General features: G+C 46.3%; 2 protein-coding genes across 5 annotated transcripts in view; both read left to right on the top strand.

Moving 5' to 3' along the window:
* The first annotated feature begins 6,401 nt into the window (after positions 1 to 6,401).
* LOC143017056 (cholesterol 24-hydroxylase-like) lies at positions 6,402 to 11,107 on the top strand. The gene is made up of 15 exons (XM_076171652.1): positions 6,402 to 6,842; positions 6,936 to 7,013; positions 7,617 to 7,698; positions 7,796 to 7,869; positions 7,972 to 8,058; positions 8,244 to 8,382; positions 8,561 to 8,671; positions 8,759 to 8,921; positions 9,092 to 9,157; positions 9,303 to 9,375; positions 9,457 to 9,541; positions 9,748 to 9,858; positions 9,989 to 10,077; positions 10,203 to 10,269; positions 10,411 to 11,107. The coding sequence occupies exons 1-15, from the start codon at positions 6,694 to 6,696 to the stop codon at positions 10,558 to 10,560; spliced, it is 1,524 nt and encodes a 507-aa protein (XP_076027767.1). The 5' UTR covers positions 6,402 to 6,693; the 3' UTR covers positions 10,561 to 11,107.
* A 647-nt stretch (positions 11,108 to 11,754) lies between these two features.
* ccdc85cb (coiled-coil domain containing 85C, b) overlaps positions 11,755 to 21,463 on the top strand; it is a 37,425-nt gene continuing 27,716 nt past the window's right edge. For all 4 annotated transcript variants that reach the window (XM_076171656.1, XM_076171655.1, XM_076171654.1 and 1 more), the window contains exons 1-2: positions 11,755 to 12,100; positions 12,278 to 13,064. In XM_076171656.1, coding sequence (XP_076027771.1) covers positions 12,353 to 13,064 — 712 coding nt within the window. In that variant the 5' untranslated portion in view covers positions 11,755 to 12,100; positions 12,278 to 12,352. The remainder of the gene's footprint in view (positions 12,101 to 12,277; positions 13,065 to 21,463) is intronic.

Raw genomic sequence — 21,463 nt, 5'->3', positions numbered from 1 at the left:
ATTAGAGAAGGGATTTGTGAGGAACATTGTTATGATCCTTGTGTCTAAATCAATTGTAATTTATTGTTACAAAGGAAAGAAAACACTCCATGAAGGAGAGCTTAACGACTTTAAACTGTGGAAACAACACAGATTGGACACAATTTGTATCAACAAAAATCCAAAAACACATGAAAACCATTGGCTCCTTTGGCACAGTGGGGATAAACAGGATTTACAGTGTTTCTAAGCACAACTGATCTGAATTAAGAGCAGCAGCGAGGCAGACTGATCGCTCCTCCAAAGCAGGATGACAGCTCAAACTTTCCTTAAAGTTTCCCATTGGCAGAGTCGTGGCAGGGTCGTCGTGGCAGGACACACACAACTTTTCTGCTTGTCACCATAGTTTATTACAGCAAATTATCTCCAACTGTGATTCAATCCCTTTTAAGATGTCATAGAACCTCATGGGAAAATGCATTTATTCACATACACACACACACTAAGTCACTGCAAATGAACTACAAGTGGAGCGCCAAGTTAAGCTGTGGTTTTACAATGTAAATGTTTGCTATGTAATATGAATACAAATTGAAAGAATAATAACAAAAAATGAAATCTATAAAATATATAGCTGCTGTCAGGAGTTATGGTAATATAATATTTGTATAATATCAGATAATGTGATGTCTCGTCCAGCTTCCTAGGTTATGCTCTTATTTTGCTTCATGTTAGTATTTCAATGTTCCTGTTTTATTTTGTTGGACTCGCCTCTCCTTTCGCTCCGGATACTCCCCTCCCTTTGGCCCTGCCCTGATTAGTTTCACCTGTTCCTGATTGGCCTCACCTGTTCCTCATCTTCCCATCATCACTGTCTTTACAACAACTACCTTCTCTGTTCATATTCATATTGTATTTTGCTTGATTATATTTCTCCTCATTTGTAATCACCCCAATTGAATTTCAACCCTCAAAATTACAGAAATAAGATGATACAAATAAAATTGTCAGTGATGTCATAGGACAGTTATATGTTTGTATGATGTCTTTAAGCCTCATTGAACATGCATTTAGTAGATACAACAATTTAAAGTATTAATGGGTCAATGGATTTGATTTCTGAATTATTACCAGAATATCTCAATCGACTAAGTTTAGAGCAGTGGAGGAAAATAGTCATTGGAGCGACATGGCTCGACTCTGAATCAGCCATGTTGTTCACAGACTTTGTCATGGAGGCCATGCAAAGCATTTCTACAACCAACTTCCTCAATTTAAATCATTCTTACCAAACGATGATCAAACGACAACCTGTGTTGGATAAACATTTAGAACAATCATTGGCAAAGCGAAACTCTGACATCTACGAATACATATACACTTATTCAACCGAATCCAGCCATGAAGAGTCAGTAGAATCGGCCAAGGGCAATATTTACATTGGAAGGTCAGTGCTTGATTTCTCTCTTCTGCATAGATTGGTCATAGAAATATACTCTGCATTAAGACAACCTAGCAGGATACCAGAGAATATTGGATTGGAGGAACTAAGAACTCCAGATTGGCACAGTTTACAAATGGCAAAAGGTGATTTGGTGAAATTGAAGACTTTTCATCCTTACGCACTAAAACGATTGCCCCGTCGGGTAGTTTTTCCTCCTGTGTCCCCACAAAGACTCGAGAAAATGTTATCATCACACTGCTTTGTCAGCAAAGTGACTGAAGCTGTCGGGGAAATCCTCACACGGCAGACCAGTGGTATTCATTTGGGTGGTAACATTTTACTTTATTCTAAACTCAGACTGCAATCCAACCCCCGTCTGAAGGCTCATGCTGCAGCCTCTGACATCGTCAAACAAATTGTGGCGGACCTGCAGCGTGACAAAGTCAGAGCTCAGTCAACAGCTAAATTACATTTCAATTCAACTAAAGTACAAACTAGTTTGATAATCTTCTTTCTGATGCACTTTGCCAGAGAATACATTGGTCGCATGCTGGTCAAACTATATTACTGTCTCAAACCGATGGAACAATCTGATTCTGCAGTGGCATCAGCTATCGATTCTCATCCTAATACTGATAACAACACATTTTTAGCCAGATGTGAGCGTGACCGGGCGGATTTGACTGAAATGTATAATATACTTAAAAGAATGAGATGCTCTCAGATGAAAGAGGAGCCAGTCATTTCAGAGGAAAACATGCAGGCTCTGACTGAATGTGTTGATTCTCTGCTCGGGGAGAGTTTACTGCAACCAGAGAGTGAGCTCACAGGAGACAATAGCCATCAAAAGTGTCCCTTCGTAACTTTGGCGAGGGGTATCACCAGCTGTACGGACCTGATTGTAAAAGGGTTCATCAATGCAATTTACAATCACATGATAGATCCAGCGGGAAACGGTTCACATGACAGATCCATGAGTAAAGAGTCGAGATTTGTTCATACTGTATTAGAGGATGAAGTCAGGTGTTTCCTGCAGCATTCCCTTATCTGGTTGAGAATGTGGAAGTGGAAACATTCCAATAACCAACCTGACCTGGTGTCTTTCACACTGAGAGACATTGGGAACTTGTTCTCATCAATGTTAACTGAAGAGAACAGCAGACAGGTCAGGTGTGAAGTCCAGTACCTGGTTTCAATGGTTGTACTGCATGTCAAACAGTATTCCTCATGTACATGGCAAGTGTCTGAATACAAGACGACCATCGGTCATCTAACGGAGAAACTGCTGGAAAACATCTGTGACACTGACATCTTTCTTGACTCATGCCAATTAGAAAAGATCCATGTGGCTGTTTTCAAAGACCTGTGTAAGAAATACAGAGATGCAAATGGAGGGCAGAGGGCAATGTCTTTAAAGGACCCAGGGGCTGACAGAGTTATCGTCAAAGCCTTCATGAAACACCTGCAGCCACTAAAACCAAAGACATTCTGGGCGTCAGTCAGCTCCATGTTTAAAGCTGTCAAGAAGCATTTTACTACATCACTCATGTGTAACTGTTTTGAAGAAGCCGCCTCAATAGACTTCAGTACCATAGGGAGCACCACTGCAGGAGGTTGAGGAGAAAACCAAACATACAAGTTTTTGATAGTGGGAGGAAACCGGAGCACCCAGCAGAAACCCAAGCAAATAAGTGGAGAACATGCAAACTCCACACAGAAAGAGCCTGCCCCCGACTGGGAATCGAGCCCAGGACATTCTTGCTGTGAGTGCTTGTCTGGGTATTCCTCATGGGTCCTCATCAAGTCAAGTCAAGCGAGCAAGGTACAGTAGCAAGACTGTTGCTGCTGGACCGTGAGGGAGTCCTGGCAGTTCTTGCAGTGTCTTCTACCAGTTAGGTAAGTGTCTAGCGTTAGTTCTACAAGCTACTCTAATAGGTCATGTCACTCATTTACATGTTCCTCCAACAAAAGTCATCCCTCTCTTCAAGTAGGCTATGTCACCTTCATTCATTACCTTCACCAATCAGGTCAATGTCTGCCGCTTAACTATCTTAGCCACGTCACTGTTCATGCGGGGGTCTGTCCAGTTTTCATTATTTGCAGACACTCATCAAAATGCATTGGTTACTTCTCCAGTGGAAGATCACATAGCAGCAGCTCGTTCAGTCAGTAAGCCACCTCAGGTCATCAATCTCTCCGTCCCTGTGCTCTCAACCTCAGGTCGCCAAGCCAGCAGCAGGCCAACATCTGGTCTGAGCCGATCCAGCCTTCACTCTGGTCAGCAGTACGGTAGGAGTTTCCCAGGCGCCACAATCCCTATCCCAGGTCTGAAGTGGCTCAAGGTAAAAACGTTTCTTTCACCTAATTCCTTCCTGCTCCCTTCACCTGGCTGTGATCGTCACCTGAGGCCTGTGGAGCGCGCTGACTCTTTCACAAACACCTGATCAGATTATGTCGCAGCTCCACTTTTTCGTGAATTCGGATCGTATTCAGGATTTACAGAGGCGTATTACAGAGCACCTACACAGACCGTAGACAAGAATCCAATGTTTGTTTTGCATGATGGCTGACGGTAATCAGGGGACGGTGATAAAATTATTTTCCGCCAATTATTTATGCTGCAGTCATTTAGCTGATATTGATCCAGCACGTCACAGCAGCATGGTCACCAGGTGAGGATGGTTGCTGAAATAGCCCTAATGTAAACATTCGGTCCGAGGCCTTGTGCCCGATTTGACTCCATTCCTTCTTCACGACTCCGCAATCAGTCACCAGTATTTTCTACCGTCCATCCATCCTGGGCTTTTTAGATGCCTTCGCTGACTCCTCACCCCACTTTCAAAAGACGTATGGGGGGGCGCGAAAAACTTCTGATCTAAAAAAGGGGGGCGCGAATGAAAAAGTTTGGGAACCACTGCTATAATGTGTTTGCTCTCTACAGCTCTTCTATTCTCAAAATCTTTCTCTGCCAGACAATCATCATCCGCATTCTCCATTTTATGCTCTCCGCTCTCCGAAGAGGTTGTTTTTCTCTGTTCACAGATTATCTTCTGGAAGCAGTATTTCTTTCAGCTTTCTACAGATTCCTTCAATGTGGACAATTCACTTCTGACTCCAGCCACTACAGCTGCTCAACAGGGCCTGTTCACGTCCGCCATCAACCCATCAACCAAGGCCAAACGGCTCTCTCCGAACTACCATCTGAAAGGTAAAAGCCTCCATTGCATGTGGTGGTCCTAAATTGTGAGCGGAAGTCTTAATTTTGAAATAGGATCTGCATTTTAAAAAGTTCAAAGTCTAATTATGCTTCGTACAATATTGTGTGTTGTGTCAAGTTGCATGCTATTAACTATTTACAATGTTATATACAGTCTAAGGAACAGACATCTACTTACAGTTAGACTACTTGTGTGCCTGTGAGTGTTTGTAAAGTGCAGGCAGAGAGAGAGAGCATTGTTTGTTTTATAATAAGTGGTTATGTAATGTCATGTGTGGCTGTAGGCGGCTATCCACAAAAGTTTGTTAGCCGCGAGAGGCTAAGACCGGAAGGTGTGTTCCGGAGACGTCACTGCACTTTGACTCTCTTCATTGGCAGAATAAACAATGGATTCTCCGTGTTGATGTCATTCCTTATTTATTTAACGTTCTCTTTAGCATACTGATGTGTTGAGTAATCCAGGAAGATTTTTGTGAAGCGTACAGCGAGGCTTGTTCGAAGCTTGTTCAAAGCTCGGAATGAGGGGCAGCGAAATGCAGCTGATCCCCTGCTCTCACATTTTGTAGACTTGGGAATCTGTCGTTAGCGATCTATTGGAGGAGCTTCTTTTTTGCAATGGAACCAGCGAGAAAGGGGAGATTTTTTCCTGTCCGGGAACCTTTTGAGCTGATCTCTCCTAATAAGGTATTATGACACCACAAGAGGCTGGGTCCCCCTCTGCTGGTGGCACTCGAGACTACAAACCCTAAAATGGCCGACGTAAAAAGACTACAAACATGGCGTACAAGGTCACACACCTGTTGGACATCAGGGTGGTAATCACCAGGCCTATAAATGAAGACAGACAGCAGAGAATCCAGGTACTTAATGGTGGAAGGAGGGGTCCCGGCCGAAGCTACAGACCGGTGAGACGTTGGTGAAACCTTGTTACTTTTGGTTGTACATGTTACAATCACTGCTGGATCCAAGATTTAAAAAGATTGGCTTCCTTACCCCCAACAAGGCAGCAGACGCTGAGAAGAGGCTCACTTCCGAATGCGCTGCTTTGATTCGGAACAGCGCGTCGCCTTCCTCCTCCTCACAACCACACATGGCAGAAGATTCTCCGCCTGTGACTGTTTGTCTGTCTTAGGGAGCAAACTGTGGAGTCATTTGGACACCACGGTCCTGCAGACGAGGACCCAAAACACCAAATGTACCTGAATAAGCCCAACATTGTCTGACTGGAGAATCCCCTAGCATATTGGGAAAGGCACACAAGAAACATGTCTTTGCCTACTTGTACAAACTTGCAATTGCATTTCTTTGTACCCCAGCTTCATCAGCACCGTGGAGAAGCTGCTATTTTAAATGAAAATGATTATGAATAAAAAAATGTTGTCCCTAGTAATATCTGCAGACACATCTCGACTTTCTGCCCAATTTGTTTCCACTTTCCCATCGCCTTATGAAGTTCATCAAACACAAACATCCATCCATTTATTCAATTCGAAGCTTCAAACACTAAAGCCATGGTGTCACTATAATCAGTCTGTTTTACATTTACTGTCCACTTGATGGCACAGTAGAGCAAATGAGTGAACCACTTGGATGGAAAGCTTTAATGCTTCATCTCGCCATCACTACTTTAGCGGCCAAGAAAGTAACGGCTCCCCTCTCACCCACTTTCCAATACAATTCCAAACAAAAGAACCGACCCCCCAGCAGGTTCAAATAATCATTAATCACCGCTACGCTCCGTGACGCACACACGTACACTGACTCACACAGGCTTTGAGAAGTTTGTAAAATTGTTAAGCTACAGAGTTTAAATTAGCTCTTGAAAAAGTACAACTCCTTGCATACACAAGGTTGGACATTTTAGTGAGAGGGACGCGTGAGGATTGAACTCAGGACCCCTGGATTACAAAACACAAACATCTAACCACCGCACCAGCGCTCCCAAACCACCACCCAATGTGTTTAACCTACAGCACATTTTGTAGGAAGCGGAAGTAATGGTGTAGATTCGGAGATTCGGACTTTATCGTCACAAATAACAAGACGGGCCACCATGGCGGTCGTTCAAATACTGTTAGGCTGGATCGCTCACATACTTTTCTACTTGTTCATTGTCGCCGTTGTCGCGTTCCTCGGTTATTGCTTGTACCTTCGCCACATCCACATGAAGTACGATCACATACCGGGACCCCCGCGGGACAGGTAAGGTCAAGCGAGGTCGCACGGTTTCCGCATTCACTCGTTTTTAAACAAAGTAAACATTATTTTGATTATCATTTCTCTCCTTTCCGTTAGTTTTCTCTTCGGACATGCGACGATGTTTTTGAGGGAAATGAAAAGCGGCAGAGTGATACACGACAAATTTCTGGAATGGTGAGCTTACGTCATTAAACCAATGCAAATGTAAACATATGCAGTATTGTATGAATAACATCTCAGGGCTTTACCCATAACAGCAGGAAGTAAAGTAGACAAATACAACACAAAAACACGATTAGTTTCAATTTAAGCTTCATAAATGACCTTTAATGCAATGTTTACATCAGGGGTGGGGAACCTTTTTTTTTCTCCCTCAGGGGCTACACTAAATTATTGAACACAAAAGTTCTGTTGAAAAGTTTAAGACATGCAGTTCAGAACGTCTTTTTAACTTAATGAAGTAACTCAGGATCATGACCGTTTATTTTTATGATTTTAGTCAATTTTAAATGTATCCATGTTATTGTTTCTTATTGTTTTAATGCTCTCCATTTTTAAGAATCTGTCCCTGTTGGTTTTATATTCACTGATTTGAAGTTGTTTTAGCACCTTTTTTATATTTCATATTATGAAAGGTGATATGAAAAATATTATCTTATTAGTATATCAGACTGACTTAGACTTCATTTAGTGTGTGTTATTTTGCCACTTCCCTCCTCTCACACACTCTTACTGGCTTTCTGATACTTTTGACACTGCAACTGATTTTCTGCACAGGGCAGAGATATACGGGCCCGTATGCAGGATCAACTTCTTACATCATGTGATGCTGCAAGTGACCTGTCCAGAAGCCACAAAGGTTAAGCCCTTCGTTTACTCAAGTATTTGCACAACTCTTGCGTCATAAGTAGTGTAAAGGTGCTTGTTTCATCACCTTATCTTATCTCTGGTTTCAGGAGATCATGATGTCCTCAAAGTACCCAAAAGATAAATTTCTCTACAAAAGACTCTTCTGTCTGTTTGGTCAAAGGTAAATATAATGTTGATCTGACGTATCTTGGCATGAAACATTTGAATTACCTTCATTGCCATCATTACCATATGTCACATTTCTTTCATGTATCTTGTCAAGGTTCCTCGGCAACGGTCTAGTTACCGCTCAAGACCACGATATGTGGTACAAACAGCGGCGGATCATGGACCCCGCCTTTAGCAGCCTGTGAGTTGTTTGTTTACGTACCGCGGAGGTCTATGGTGATTTGCTCTAAGAGCCGATTACTTATTAAATTTTACATCCAGACACATTTGCTTTGTTTCAATACGACATCAATACTTCATTTCTTGGAATGTTTACAGTTTTGTCGTCATGGCGATGCTTTTATCTGTAGCTGTCATCATTTCCAGGTTCCTGAGGGGTCTAATGGGAACCTTCAATGAGAGAGCAGAGGGCTTGATGGAGAAACTTACTGAGGAAGCTGATAACAAAGCGGAGACAAAAGTTCTCCCTCTGGTCAACTGCGTTACCCTGGATGTTATTGCTAAGGTATTGATCTATTCTACTACGGAAAGCCTAATCATTACGTATTCATCTTCTATCCAGGATCTAAAACTACTGAGGTGTCGTCAACAACCTTCTTTAGTCTTCAAACAACTTGGACAAACACTTAAGTGAAATGTGTTTTCTTATTTTAATGTATGTATTGTTCTGTCATCATTTCCAGGTTGCCTTTGGCGTGGACTTAAACATGCTGAAGAAGAGTTCACCTTTCCCTCGAGCCATTGAGACGTGCTTGAAAGGAATGATTTTTAATATCCGCGACAGGTTTTATGAGGTTCATCATCATCATCACACAGTTATATTGTTGATTTGAAGAACTTTTGTATTCTGAATGTCAGCTCTGAAAATCTTCTTTTTCCAGTTCAACCCAGCGAACAGGAAGTTTGTCAATGAAGTGAGAGAGGCGTGCAAGCTGCTGCGCTCCACGGGGGCCGAGTGGATCAATGCCAGGAAGACGGCCATCGAAAAGGGCGAGGATGTGCCCAAAGACATCCTCACACAGATCATCAAATCTGCCGGCAAAGGTTTCTGACTCATCATAATATTACAGAGCAGAAGTGTGAGGTCACATTAGTGCAAAGACGCACAGGTTTCATATTCTGCCTAGAGATGCAGTTGTTTTGGATCTCCATGTCTTATTGTGCTCTCATTCCTACGTTTGTATTATTAATGATCAATTTCTTTATGATTTCAGAGGACAGCATGACGAAAGAAGACGAGGAGTTCATGCTGGACAATTTTGTGACTTTCTTCATCGCCGGTGAGACTGATGTGTTCTGTTGTGTGAAGGAGCTTGTGCGATAGTTGATCTGGTCACGGTACAACTACAAGTAATCTAGATTTCTTCCTCGGGTAGAAAAGGTGTTCAGTGGTTTTGAATCACCATTGCTTGATCATTACTTCAGGGCAAGAAACGACAGCGAACACACTCGCTTTTTGCATCATGGAATTGGGGAGACATCCTGATATACTCAAGAAGTAAGATCACATACTTTCACAAACAATTTGACATTGTAGCTATGTAATGGTCATTTATCCAGCTGTGTTTTGGTTTCTTAGAGTGAAGAAAGAGGTGGATGATGTCATTGGTATGAAGCAGGACATAAGTTATGATGATCTTGGGAATCTGATCCATCTCTCACAGGTACTTATCCCGAAGGAAGGGGGGTTCACAGTGAGCGGAGAGTGAAGGTAGCTCACTCCCAGATGCCCCCTAGTGGTCATTAAGAATGTTATGTGTTTGATTTTGTTCACTCTGAGTTATCGTCAACTAAAAACAGCATTTATAAGTGCGCATTCTTCTCACCGAGCATGTAACTACAGGTCTCGTTCTGTATCCTCCCCCCCCAGGTGCTCAAAGAGACTCTGAGACTTTACCCGACAGCTCCAGTGACCTCTCGTGAGGTGCATGAGGACATGGTCATGGATGGCATCCACATACCAGGAGGAGTGATCTGTATGGTGAGGGATTTGGATGTACCTGTCAAACAGAAGCCGACATGGATGTGAAATGTCAATCCCAGTCACAATACTGACAAATGCTGTCGATTCTCTCCATAATAAAACATTCAATTTCATTTTGGATTTTCAGTTCAGCTCCTATGTGTGTGGGAGAATGGACAAATTCTTTAAGGACCCGCTGATATTTGATCCTGACAGATTTCACCCGGATGCTCCTAAGTAAGTACTAACGTGACTTTCACACAAGAATAATCCACAATTTTAATATCTAACAGTTTTGGTACTGGTCATTGCTTTAGACTGTGTAATCCTACACTACAGCCTTCTCTTAATTTTTTTGCAAGGCCTTATTACTGCTATTACCCCTTTGCCCTGGGACCGCGATCCTGCCTGGGACAGAACTTTGCACAGGTGAGTGGTAAAGATAGCTCGGCTCCTTTCAGGTGTTTCCTGTGAGATAGCAGGTCCAGGATGAATACACGCCGACGTGAACTCCTGTCAACACACATAATCACAGCGAATGGACTCAAGGGGTTAATTTGGTGATTTCAGATGGAGTTCAAGGTGGTCATGGCCAAGCTGCTGCAGAGGTTTAACTTCACTCTGACGCCGGGTCAGACCTTCGACATCGAGGACAGTGGCACCCTCAGGCCCAAGGGTGGAGTGATGTGCAGCCTCCAACACAGAAGTCACAGGGACTGATTGCTCAAGAGTGTGTGAGCAGGAGGTGTGTAGCTTTGTGCAGCTCTGGCTGTGATCTCACTAAGTTGCTTTCGTACTGCAGCTGTTGATATCTCTCCTCAAAGAATTTATTAGTAACAGTACTCACCAAATACATTTTATTTTGATACTTTTTCTCTGCTTGTTGTCGTGGTAATCATAACACATAAATATTCTGACAATATAACATAATGACAAAGACTGAAACATATGGATACAGTTGTCATGTAACTTGCATACATACATACTGACTGATTAATTACACAGTATATAATCTATCTAATCTGTGTTAAAATAATACTCAGTATAAATATCTAACTAATCAACCTCTACACACTGACTGTATTGACTCCCTAACACATTATACGGTATCGTGGTTCGTTTGTACTCTTATCTGCTCTGTTTTGTGGCATTACAACCTAACAGACGCAAGGGGACGCTGTGGCATCGCATAAATCTCAAACGCTCATGTGACGGCTGAAAAAATGTTCTCTGACTAATCCAACAATAAACTCTAAACTGAAACTCATCTGCTGGGTCCTCCTGACGTGTTTATGTCTTCAGACGCTATTCAAACATTTAGTTAGAGCTGTTGAACAGTTTTAATACAGATACAGTATTAAAACTGTATATTGTAAAAGTAAGGAATTATGAATTTAGAGAAACCGGACTGAGGTATTGATTAGTAAGAGGGGAGATATTTATAAGTGATTCCAAGCAGATAATATTACTAAAACCTAAATAAAGAATCATCACATTTAAAGGCAGCCAATGGAGAATGATATCTTTATGAATTATTTACTTAAATATTGACGTATGTGATGTTCTGCCTTAATACATTTAAAGCATTAAAACAATCATTTCCATCACGCATAACACGAGAAGAAAGGCGTGTTTGTATCCTAACTCATGTATCAAACTATTACAAAAGAATCCAGGTATTCATTATAAACTTCTCATATTGATTGTTGATTGTTTTCTTGATCAAAACTTTATCTGTCCCTGCTGTTCCTTTAAGAGGGCTGAGCCTGAGCGCTGAGGCTGAGGCTCCGTGCTGCTCCTCTACCTGCTGCTCAGTCCGGATTGGTCGTCTTGGTCCAAATCCTCTTGAATGATTTCAAACCGAGGAGTTTTCACGGGGGGAGGAGGAGGAGGGAGGAAGAGGAGGAGGGAGGGGGGGAGCTGCTAATCCGGTGCTGCGTGCAGGCTGAGGCTGAAGCTGAAGCTCCGCTCGTCCACCAGCGCGTCTCTCTCCAAACAAGCTTATCTGCTCTGCGCTGTTTACGGCGGAGACGCGAGAGATTCCACCGCTTACCGGAGACGTCACGGTTATTCGCTTATTCGGTAAACACTCTTTCAGTTGCGCGTTTCTTTCCTCCGTGGTTTGAATGGAGCCGCGTCCGGCGCACGACGCGTCGGGACGCGGGTGCTGCTGACTGAACTCAGGCGGAGGACCGGGACCTGATTGGAAATCGTTGGGTATTCGATTGAAATTCCGGCGTTTTTCCGTACTGATCAACACGTGAGTACCGACCCGCTGTGCCAGATTGATAAAGATTTCCTTTAATAGATCACAGAGGGCATTCCGTTCACGCACGGGTTGTCATAGCATCACATTCATATTTCTCGTAGAAGAAGAGAGACCGCGCTCTTCCCGTTTTTTTGAACCATGTCTTCTTTCTTTCACTCGACCCCACAGCTGAGGCTCGCTTAGATGCGCGTTGAGACTTAATTCCGTCCCGCTATCAGTCAGAGAGCAGAGCAGAGCGGAGTCATGGCGAAGAGCCCGTCCGAGGGGCCGAGGGAAGACCTGAGCCAGCTGACGGACGAGGAGCTGCTGAGGAGCAGCAAAGAGGAGCTGCTCCGGAGATTACGGAGGGTCGATGGCGAGAAAATGAGCCTGATGATTGAACACGGCAACATGATGAAAGACATCAACCGGAGGCTGCAGGTGCACCTGCACGAGATCCGGAACCTGAAGGAGATCAACCAGAAACTCCAGGACGACAACCACGAGCTGAGGGAGCTCTGCTGCTTCCTGGATGATGACCGGCAGAAGGGCAAGAAGCTGTCCCGGGAGTGGCAGCGCTTCGGCCGCTTCACCGCCAGCGCCATGTGGAAGGAGGTGGGCACCTACATGATGAAGCTGAAGGAGCTGGAGGCCAACCAGGAGAGCGTGCTGAGAGAGAACTCTGAGCTGAAGGAGATCGTCCTCATGCTGGACGAGGAGAGGAACGGTGCCGGCTCCAGGAGCTCCATAGACAGTCAGTCCAGCTTGACCAACCTGAATGGGGGCACCGGCACCGTCAGGGACGTCGGAGACGGCAGCAGCACGTCCAGCACCGGGAGCGCCGGGAGCCCGGACCACCACAACCACGTACACAAGCCCACCACGGAGGGCGGCAAGATAGGCCCCAGCATGAGGAGGTCCATGGATGACCTGTCAGCATCGCACCATCACAGGAGCATCCCCAATGGACTCAACGGTGAGTTCACACACACTCACGCACTCACACACTCAACTCCAGGTGGACACACACACACAAACACCACACGCACACACACCTGGTTGTCTTCTAATCATCCCTCATAATTACAGGCCTCAGACAGACACAGTCCCTCCATCACTCGTCAGGAGTTCAGCTGATGGGACAGCGGCGTCTCACTGTTGCCTTCTTATCAAACTAAACAGAGAAATCTTCCCTCAATTTATCCTAAATTCACCGCTAATATGTTTTGACTTTGTTGCACTCTAAACCAACACTTATCAGACATCACCAAACTTCTCCAGACGAGGTTTACAGAGCTGCTGCTGCCGCTCCTCTGAGGGATAAATAACCGCTGACGTGATGATGTGGCGGACTCCAGCGGATGATAATGTCAATAAAGCGCTAAGTTTGGCTGTTTGCTGCTAGATTACAGTGATGCGTGGTTACCACATGCGTGCACGACATATGCTGATCAGAATAACAATGGGGGATTAACATGAGGGTCTTAGCTTAACCTCTCCATACAGGCTTGATTGGGGTGATTATGACACGACATAAACACACACACACACACACACACACACACACACACACACACGCGCGCAGCATCCTCAAGTGGCCTTTCCACTCCCTTGATTTGAGTCTGTGCTGATTTAGATCACTGCTGTCTCTGAGTCTCAGCATGAGGACTCACTGCGTCTCCAAAAGCTGATGGATTGTTGGACTTGTCCGCTGATTGTGACACTTGAGCACTCGTCTCTCCGCTAAGAGGCTGTTTGATACGCGCAGAAATCAATGTCCCCGTTTCAAGACCAAAATACAGAGCGAGAGGGATGAAGAGGGGAGGAAGATGGCGTGATGGAGCAGACGGAAACTTCCCTGATTCTAGAGGAGCGAAGCGTTTGTATCTGCGCTGCTCGTCCTCATTCAGAGCACGTAGGTCACACGTGAAACATGTGGCCGCTGAGTGTACACGATACAAAGGGATGGAAGAATGAGGGAGGCCGCACACACACACACACACACACACATTCACACACTAGCACTGGCATTTCGGGTGTTGTTTGGCATTACGCAATGGCGATATGGCGTCTGCACTGGCCGAGGTGTGTGTGTGTGTGTGTGTGTGTGTGTGTGTGTGTGTGTGTGTGTGTGTGTGTGTGTGTGTGTGTGTGTGTGTGTGTGTGTGTGTGTGTGTGTGTGTGTGTGTGTGTGTGTGTCACAACAATGATGGGACATAGCCCTATTCCCGTAAGAGAGCATTGGCTGTTTTGTTGTTTAACCCAGTGCATTGTGGGTTGAGACGCTCTGGTTCTAAACAAAGCGTGTTAAAGCGGTGAGAGGGATTTGCTGTGTGAAACGTGAGTGGAGTGAGCGGGTCGGGGGGTCGGGTCCAATCGGAGCACAGGCACGGCGTGCGGCCTGCGGAGTGGCTTTGTTTTAATGCTGTCCAAGTGCCAGCCTGGCTCCCCTGGGCATGTGGGAGACCAGGAGCAGGACCAGGAGCGCAACAAGCATCTGTCCTGGTGCCAGAGGAGGAGGAGAGGAAGGGAAGGAGTCCACTCACTACCCAAACAGTCCAAATCAAGCACTTGTCAGAGTCTTGATTGTCGTTTGCAGTCTGATTTATATTTTTCCATCTTTTTTCCCCACTAAATTGGAATCTGGAAAAGTTCCAGCTCTTTAGAGTCTGAAAGAGCTCGGCAAAGAGCCCTCAGAGGGGCTCGGTAGTTGGTCGGGGTGGGGGGCTGGGGGGGTGGGGGGGGGGGAGGGAGTGGCCGAATGGTGGTAAGGGGTTGGCTGGTAGGCTTGGAGAGGAGGGGCGGGGCTGGTGGAGTGTTGGAGCTGTTGGGGGCCGGGTGGAGGTTTGGTTTCAGAGGCATCCTGCTGTCTGTTTAATTGAATTTCTTGCGCGTTGACACGGCTGACAACCCCCCCCCCCCCCCCTTCCCTTGGGGGAATACAGGCTGTGTGTGTGTGTGTGTGTGCATGTGTGCGTCTGTGTGTGAGTCTGTGTGTGTGCAAGACAGGGTTTGCACCGTAATGTGTGGGGATACCAAAGGATCCCACTCAGGAGAAGTGAGAAGCGGTGGTGTGTGTGTGTGTGGGGGGGGTCTCAGAAGTCTGCATTCACTTTTGGTGGTCTGCAGCTCGATTCCAGTCGAAGACCCTCCTGAAATCCGATGCTGTCACACACACACACACACACACACACACACACACACACACACACACACACACACACACACACACACACACACACACACACACACACACACACACACACACACTGAAGCCTCTTGGTGGGGTCGGGCTGACAAAGTGGCACATTTGGCCTTCAAAGTGCTGCTTTGACACTGAACAGATGAAGTGATGACCTGATCCTCTCTCCTCATCGTTTCTTCTCCTCTCTGCTGCCGTGTGGCCCCAGATTACGTTGTGTTTCAAACTTCAGATAAAAAGTCAGAGCAGCAGCAAGAGTCTTAGCTGAGACTCAGAGACACAAACGTTGCTGAGATCTTTGAACTTTATTGAGTCACTTTTGCCTCCTTGACGCCCTTCAGAGGTCGACCAGGCCGCAGGCGCTCCTCAAACACGGACACGCATGGTTTCAGATGCGTTACAATGTTTACATGACTTATGAAAATATTTGTTGCCTCACACTTAAAAGAACAAAGAAGTTTCCATGCGAGTCAAACCTGATAAAACAAAGTAACAAGTGCTGCTGCATCATTAATCAGATTTGCCACACGCGGTTACCAAATAACAAGACGCTGTGCCTCATTTAGATACTGTATGAAACAGAACGAGCGGCGCTGTGAGGTTGCGGTGATGGCAGCGTGCCTGCAGGGGTCTACGGGGTTAAATCGCTCCAAACCACCAAAACAAGCCGCCGCGCGAGCCAAGCGCACGGCGGTGATGTTTGTTTTACGTGGTCATATCATTTTAACGGCTCTTATTCTGCTCGAGCTCTGACTTACACACCCTCTACATCTCCACTGTCATATTTAACCCCGTGTGTCCCCTGTGGCGGCTGTAAAGTTCTTATCTAATCTGAAGAATGCGTAGCGAGCTGGAGTTACTACATCTTGGTGCCCCGTCCGTCGCAGTTAGGGACCGTCATGAAAGTGTCATGTTTAACGCCGGTGACCTAAATCTATTGTATGGTTCACCTGTAGTGTTGACTTGGAGGCTTTTTGCTGTGTGTGTTTGCATAAGTGAGAGAGTGTGTGTGTGTGTGTGTGTGTGTGTGTGTGTGTGTGTGTGTGTGTGTGTGTGTGTGTGTGTGTGTGTGTGTGTGTGTGTGTGTGTGTGTGTGTGTGTGTGTGTGTGTGTGTGTGTGTGTGTGTGTGAGAGTGAGTGAGTGTGTTGGCGGACAGCGTGATGTGGAATCGGCCTGTTGAGTAAGAGTCGGCGAGCTCAAACAGGCCGGCCTTCGTCACTGATTAATAGCCCGTAGCGTCCCCTCCCATCTCCCATAATGCCTCTCAGGCCTGGTTGCCACAGAGCCCAGTCAGTCATTCGGCTGCTTGGGGAAGCAGCCAGAGAGTGTGTGACGGTGTGTGACGGTGTGTGACGTGTTTCTGCAGTAACCTGTTTGCTGTGAATTTGATCAGTAGCTGTCGGAAGGCAAAGCACTTGTTGAATCCTCCCTGATGCTGCTCGCTTTAAGTGTTCACGTTCTTACACACACACACACACACACACACACACACACACACACACACACACACACACACTCGCAGCGCTGCATTCCCACACTGAGTCACCGTGTAAACCAAACCACTCGGGCTCAAATTAGTGTCTATTAACTTGCTGAGAACTCATAAAACTGTGTGTTTAAAATGGTGACTAACACCTGACCCTTTTTTGTGTGTGTGTGTGTGTGTGTGTTATTATGTGAGGTGCTCTCTCTCTCTCTCCCTCTCTTTCTCTCTCACTCACAAATCCTTTCCCTTTTGCCTTTGGGAGTGACTTGACCTATAATCTCATATTGAAACTGCAGAACCAGCCCTCCCAGTTGTCCACCAGTGTGTGTTACATTACGCCAACTAAATTAGTCAGTGACCTGATCTTCACGTTCATATGGCCAGCGGATGTGCGTGTGTGTGTGTGTGTGTGTGTGTGATCTACCTCGGAGGTGTTGTAATAAGCTTTTGAAAGGTGCGGCTCAAGAATTCTCTCCCAAGTACAGACAATATTATGTTTGCCTCCGGAGAGTTCAGTCATGAATTTAAAGTAGACGGCCAGACGGAAGATTGGACCCAAAAAAAAGCCGGAATCCTCCTTTAATTTGTTGACGCCAATGTGAAAATCTTCATCCCTCGTTTGTGTTTCTTGGAAAGACGAGCCAAGTTTCCGATGTTCCCTTTGTCTCGTTTTTCTAAAACAAACATTAGTCAATCACAGCTGTTTGGAGCGAGCCTCCACTTTCTCCCTCTGTGTGTGTGTGCGTGTGTGTGTGTGTGTGTGTGTGTGAGAGCTGCTTTCAAAGGAAACCAGCGGATCCACTACACAATGGTGTTTTCCCTCTGTGCTGTGGTTTCAAGTCATTGTGTTCAGTATCTGTGAGGCTAAAGAAAGGGCGTCCAACAGGAGTAGGAAGTTTCTGTATCCTGTTTGTACACACACACACACACTTTTTTACTTTCTCCTAACCTGATAAAAGTTCCTCTGTTTACGCCGGCTGCCTAAACCTCTCCCACAGATTTAGTTGTGGATCATGAAATGGGCTTTGTGGCGTAACGGAGCCGTGTGTGTCTTTGTGTGCGAGCTTCCCAGGGGCTCGGCCGGAGCGTCTCCTCTTGCGCTCCCTGGCTTGTGTTTCCCAGCGCCCCTGTCCGCCTGTGTGAGGCCCGGGCGGCTGATAAGGCAGATAATGGTGGAAGCACACACACTAACACACACGCGCACACACACACGCACGCGCGCATACACAAACACAAACACAGGAGCGCTTGAGTGAAAGAGCCACAGGCGGAGCTCTCAGCTGTGTGCTGTCAATGGAAAGCCGGCCTGTCGGGACGTCCCACATTCCTGGACAAACAAAAGGGGAAGTGGGTCTGGCTCCTCTGTGACACAGCAGGAATGGGAGCGCGTGGAAAGACGAGCAGGAAGACGCCGCACAAAGAGGAAGAGCTCACAAATGTGTCCGACGCTCCCTCACACCTTTCACCTCTCCTGCTTCCCTCTTATTCCTTTTCGTCTTCCGGAATTCCACAGCTCCCCCTGCGACAGAATGAGGTCGTAAAGCTGCAGACGTCGACTTACGTGCTGCGGCGCCGGTTCCCCTCCGAAAAAACATCCGACACGTTAAGCCAATTTTAGCTCCGCGTCTCTTGTCTTCTCTTAACCGAGCGTCCTTATCTGATCGCTGGAGGGGCTGGGCCGGGCCCGGTCGCCTAGGCAACAGCAATGTGCAGCGGGGGCGAGCGGCCGGCGCCCAGGCCGCAGCCTCAAAGTCACTGAAGCGGAGGGAAGCGAGGGACAGAGGAGGGGGGATGGGTAGAAGTTTGGGCATTGTGGGTCGGATTGATGCTTGCATGGCGAGTTCAGTGTGTGTGTCTGTCTCGGTGTGTGTGTGTGTGTGTCTGCTTTTTGTTTCAAAGTAACCTACTTAAGTGAGACAAACGGGGGCATCGGAATGTGTTGGAATGCTTTGCTGTTAGGCGATAAACAGGGAAGCAAGAGGCAATTTGATTCGATAAGGATTATTCAGGACACCTAAACTTCCTGTACAGACCTGCAGTCGTTCACCTCAGGCCCGGGTCCTCTGAATGAATCCTACGCTTCCATTATCGATGCTGGAAAAATCAGGAAAAAGGGCCACCAAAGCAGTCGGTTGCTCTAAAAGGCCCAAGTCTAAATCAGAAACACATTTCTTGTGTTTGAGTGTAGCGGCGTGTGAATGTTGGACGTCAGAAACGTGTCGAGGTTCATCTTAATCGACGGTTTTATGAGGAATGACTCAGACGCTGGAACGCTGAAGAAGGAATTTGTTTATTTTAGAATTTCTTTACCAGTCCGGGAAACTTCAGCGTCTCGGTTTTAGCGTTTGGAAAAGATAAAAAGAGTTTTTTGTTTTGTTTTGAACCATGAAGCTGACGGATCAGTCAAACGTTAATCTGAGTTGAGCAGTCCACCGTCCATCTGGCCGCTAATCAGCTCCCCCCCCACCCTCGCCACACAGCTGGCCCGACTGAGGCCGCCCGTCTATATTTGGACGGCCGGTCGCTCGTTTAACGCGGCAGAATAAAGTGAAACGGTCGGACCGGTCGCTACGTTTCCAGGCGCTACCTTAATCTCCTCTGACCTTTAACCTCCAACTACCAGATTAAAATAATCTACTGTATATTACTTCAGTTTCATACATGGACTCCGATTGGCAGGTCCCACTTGTAAACACACACACACACACACACCCAGGCTTTGTGTGTGACTCATTTTGTACTTCATGCAGCCAAAGTTCTCATAATTGAACAGAACACATGGCTCCTCCCTCCTCAGACTGTAAGACGCTATTTACAGTTCAGGTAAATAGGTCAAAGGTCAACAGGCGGAGCCATAGAGAGACATTTCTCACAGAGTGCTCAGGTTATGGAATCCCATCAGGAAGTAAATTGTACCCAAACGCCAACCTCAGACCTCTGCACACGTCCTTTCCTCACACGTCCTCTGTCCTTCAATTGGCCGAAAAAGGACGCGGTGCACTTCTGTCAGAGTGCGTATCGATCTGTGTATCTGTGCCCTCGGACAGTATCGAAACAATTTATTAAAATGCAAACTTTGCGAGCCCACGGTCACAGTCGGGGGAGAGAGAGAGAGTTTGAAGAGTAACTGGATTTAGGTGGCACGGTGTCAAGAACCATCTCGTGCGGGGGCGTTTAAAGCAATTCAATTCTGTCTACGCAACACACCCGGTGACCTTGGATAGTGGAACTGGTCCCAGGATGCCAGAAGTCAGCAACTCCCAGACAGAACGCCTCTCCATCAGCTCCTGGAGAGAAACAAGGTGCTCATCCGGATTTTCTGCCCGTCAGCTGTTTCCTTCTGGTTCGCTGTTGACACTGGAGAACGCAGTCAGCAAATGTCTTCTTCACCTCTGCTTACGGCGCCGGCGCCTCGCTATCCAACCTGAACTTAAAACAGTTACAGATCGTTCTGATGTCTTTGTTTTGTTTGGTCCTGCATGAAATGGATCATTTATTTAAGAGATGCCAGGTTGAGAAATTCCATCTACGGGGCTTTTGGGATCAATCCCTGTTGTTGTTCTGTTGAGATAAAGACGGATGTGGAAGGTGAATCGATGGCGGGTCCACAGTGAAAGTCTGCATACCTGCCGCGTCTGGAAAACAATGTAAGAAATGTCCGAACCGAGCCCTTGAGATGGATGAGATAAGGTGCAGAGATGTGACGGTGAGCCGGGCCGGAGCATCTGGAATGGATTGTTTGGTCCTGGACGCTGTTGCTCCACCTTCAGGAAGTTTTTCTGAGGGGGGATCGGTTTAGAGTAACCTCGCTCTGCTCCGTGCCGAAGGTTAATTTCCTCTCGCAGGCAGATTTCATTCTCTCAGCCTGCCAAAGGCCGGACAGAGTAAGCTGGGAAAACATGTTTCTTGTTTTGCTTTGGGATGGGCCCTGACGCAGACTCTCTCTCTCTCTCTCTCTCTCTCCGTCTGTCTCTCTTGCACTTGCTCTCTCTCTCTCTCTCTGTGTTTCCCCCTCTCTCTGTCTCTCTCTCTGCATGTTCTTGCAACATGGGAAGCAGCAGAAGTCTTAAAGTTTGGACGTAAAGCCGAGGAGATTAAAGGGGAATTATGCGCGTTGAACGCAGAAAATAAGACTGTTCCTTGTTTCTTTCTTTCTCCTAAACATGCAAATAATTAACTCTCTCTTTACTCTTTGCCTGATGATGGAACACGTTTGGTTCTGGGTTTTGGCTCAGTCTGGTTCTGGTTTTGTACTCCTAGGGAGTGGCTGTCGTGTCGGGGCGACAGAGTGCTATGTTGAAGCCTTTTGTTATGGTGGAGGAGTTCAGGCAGTTTGGGGGGGGGGGGTTGTCGTGTGACCCCCCTTTCCCCTCTCCATTCACCTTCCCTCCCCACTACCACCCCACATTAAGGCCTCTGTGCGGCCATCTGTCAGTGTGGCCTATTGTCGCCCGCACAAAAGTAGCCTCCACTCTGTCTTTCTCAACTTCCAGCAGACCTGCAGACGATTAAGGGCCTTTACATCGCAACGGCTGAAAACAGCAGTTAATGGAAGGAAAGTGACATCATCGTTTGCTCTGAGAGAGTCTCTGTAACCAATGTGTTTGCCCCGTTGGAGGAAATAGTTTTCACCTCTTCTTTTGACTCTTCCTCCTCACACTTGCATGCTTTTATTCCCAACGAAGG

The sequence above is a fragment of the Genypterus blacodes genome, unplaced genomic scaffold (genome assembly GCF_046128005.1).
Source record: "Genypterus blacodes isolate CSIRO-AG114 ecotype Tasmania unplaced genomic scaffold, CSIRO-AGI_Gbla_v1 ptg000263l_1, whole genome shotgun sequence".
NCBI lineage: Eukaryota > Metazoa > Chordata > Actinopteri > Ophidiiformes > Ophidiidae > Genypterus > Genypterus blacodes.
Note: the sequence above shows the minus strand (reverse complement) of the source record. Positions and strands in the feature narration are given on the sequence as shown.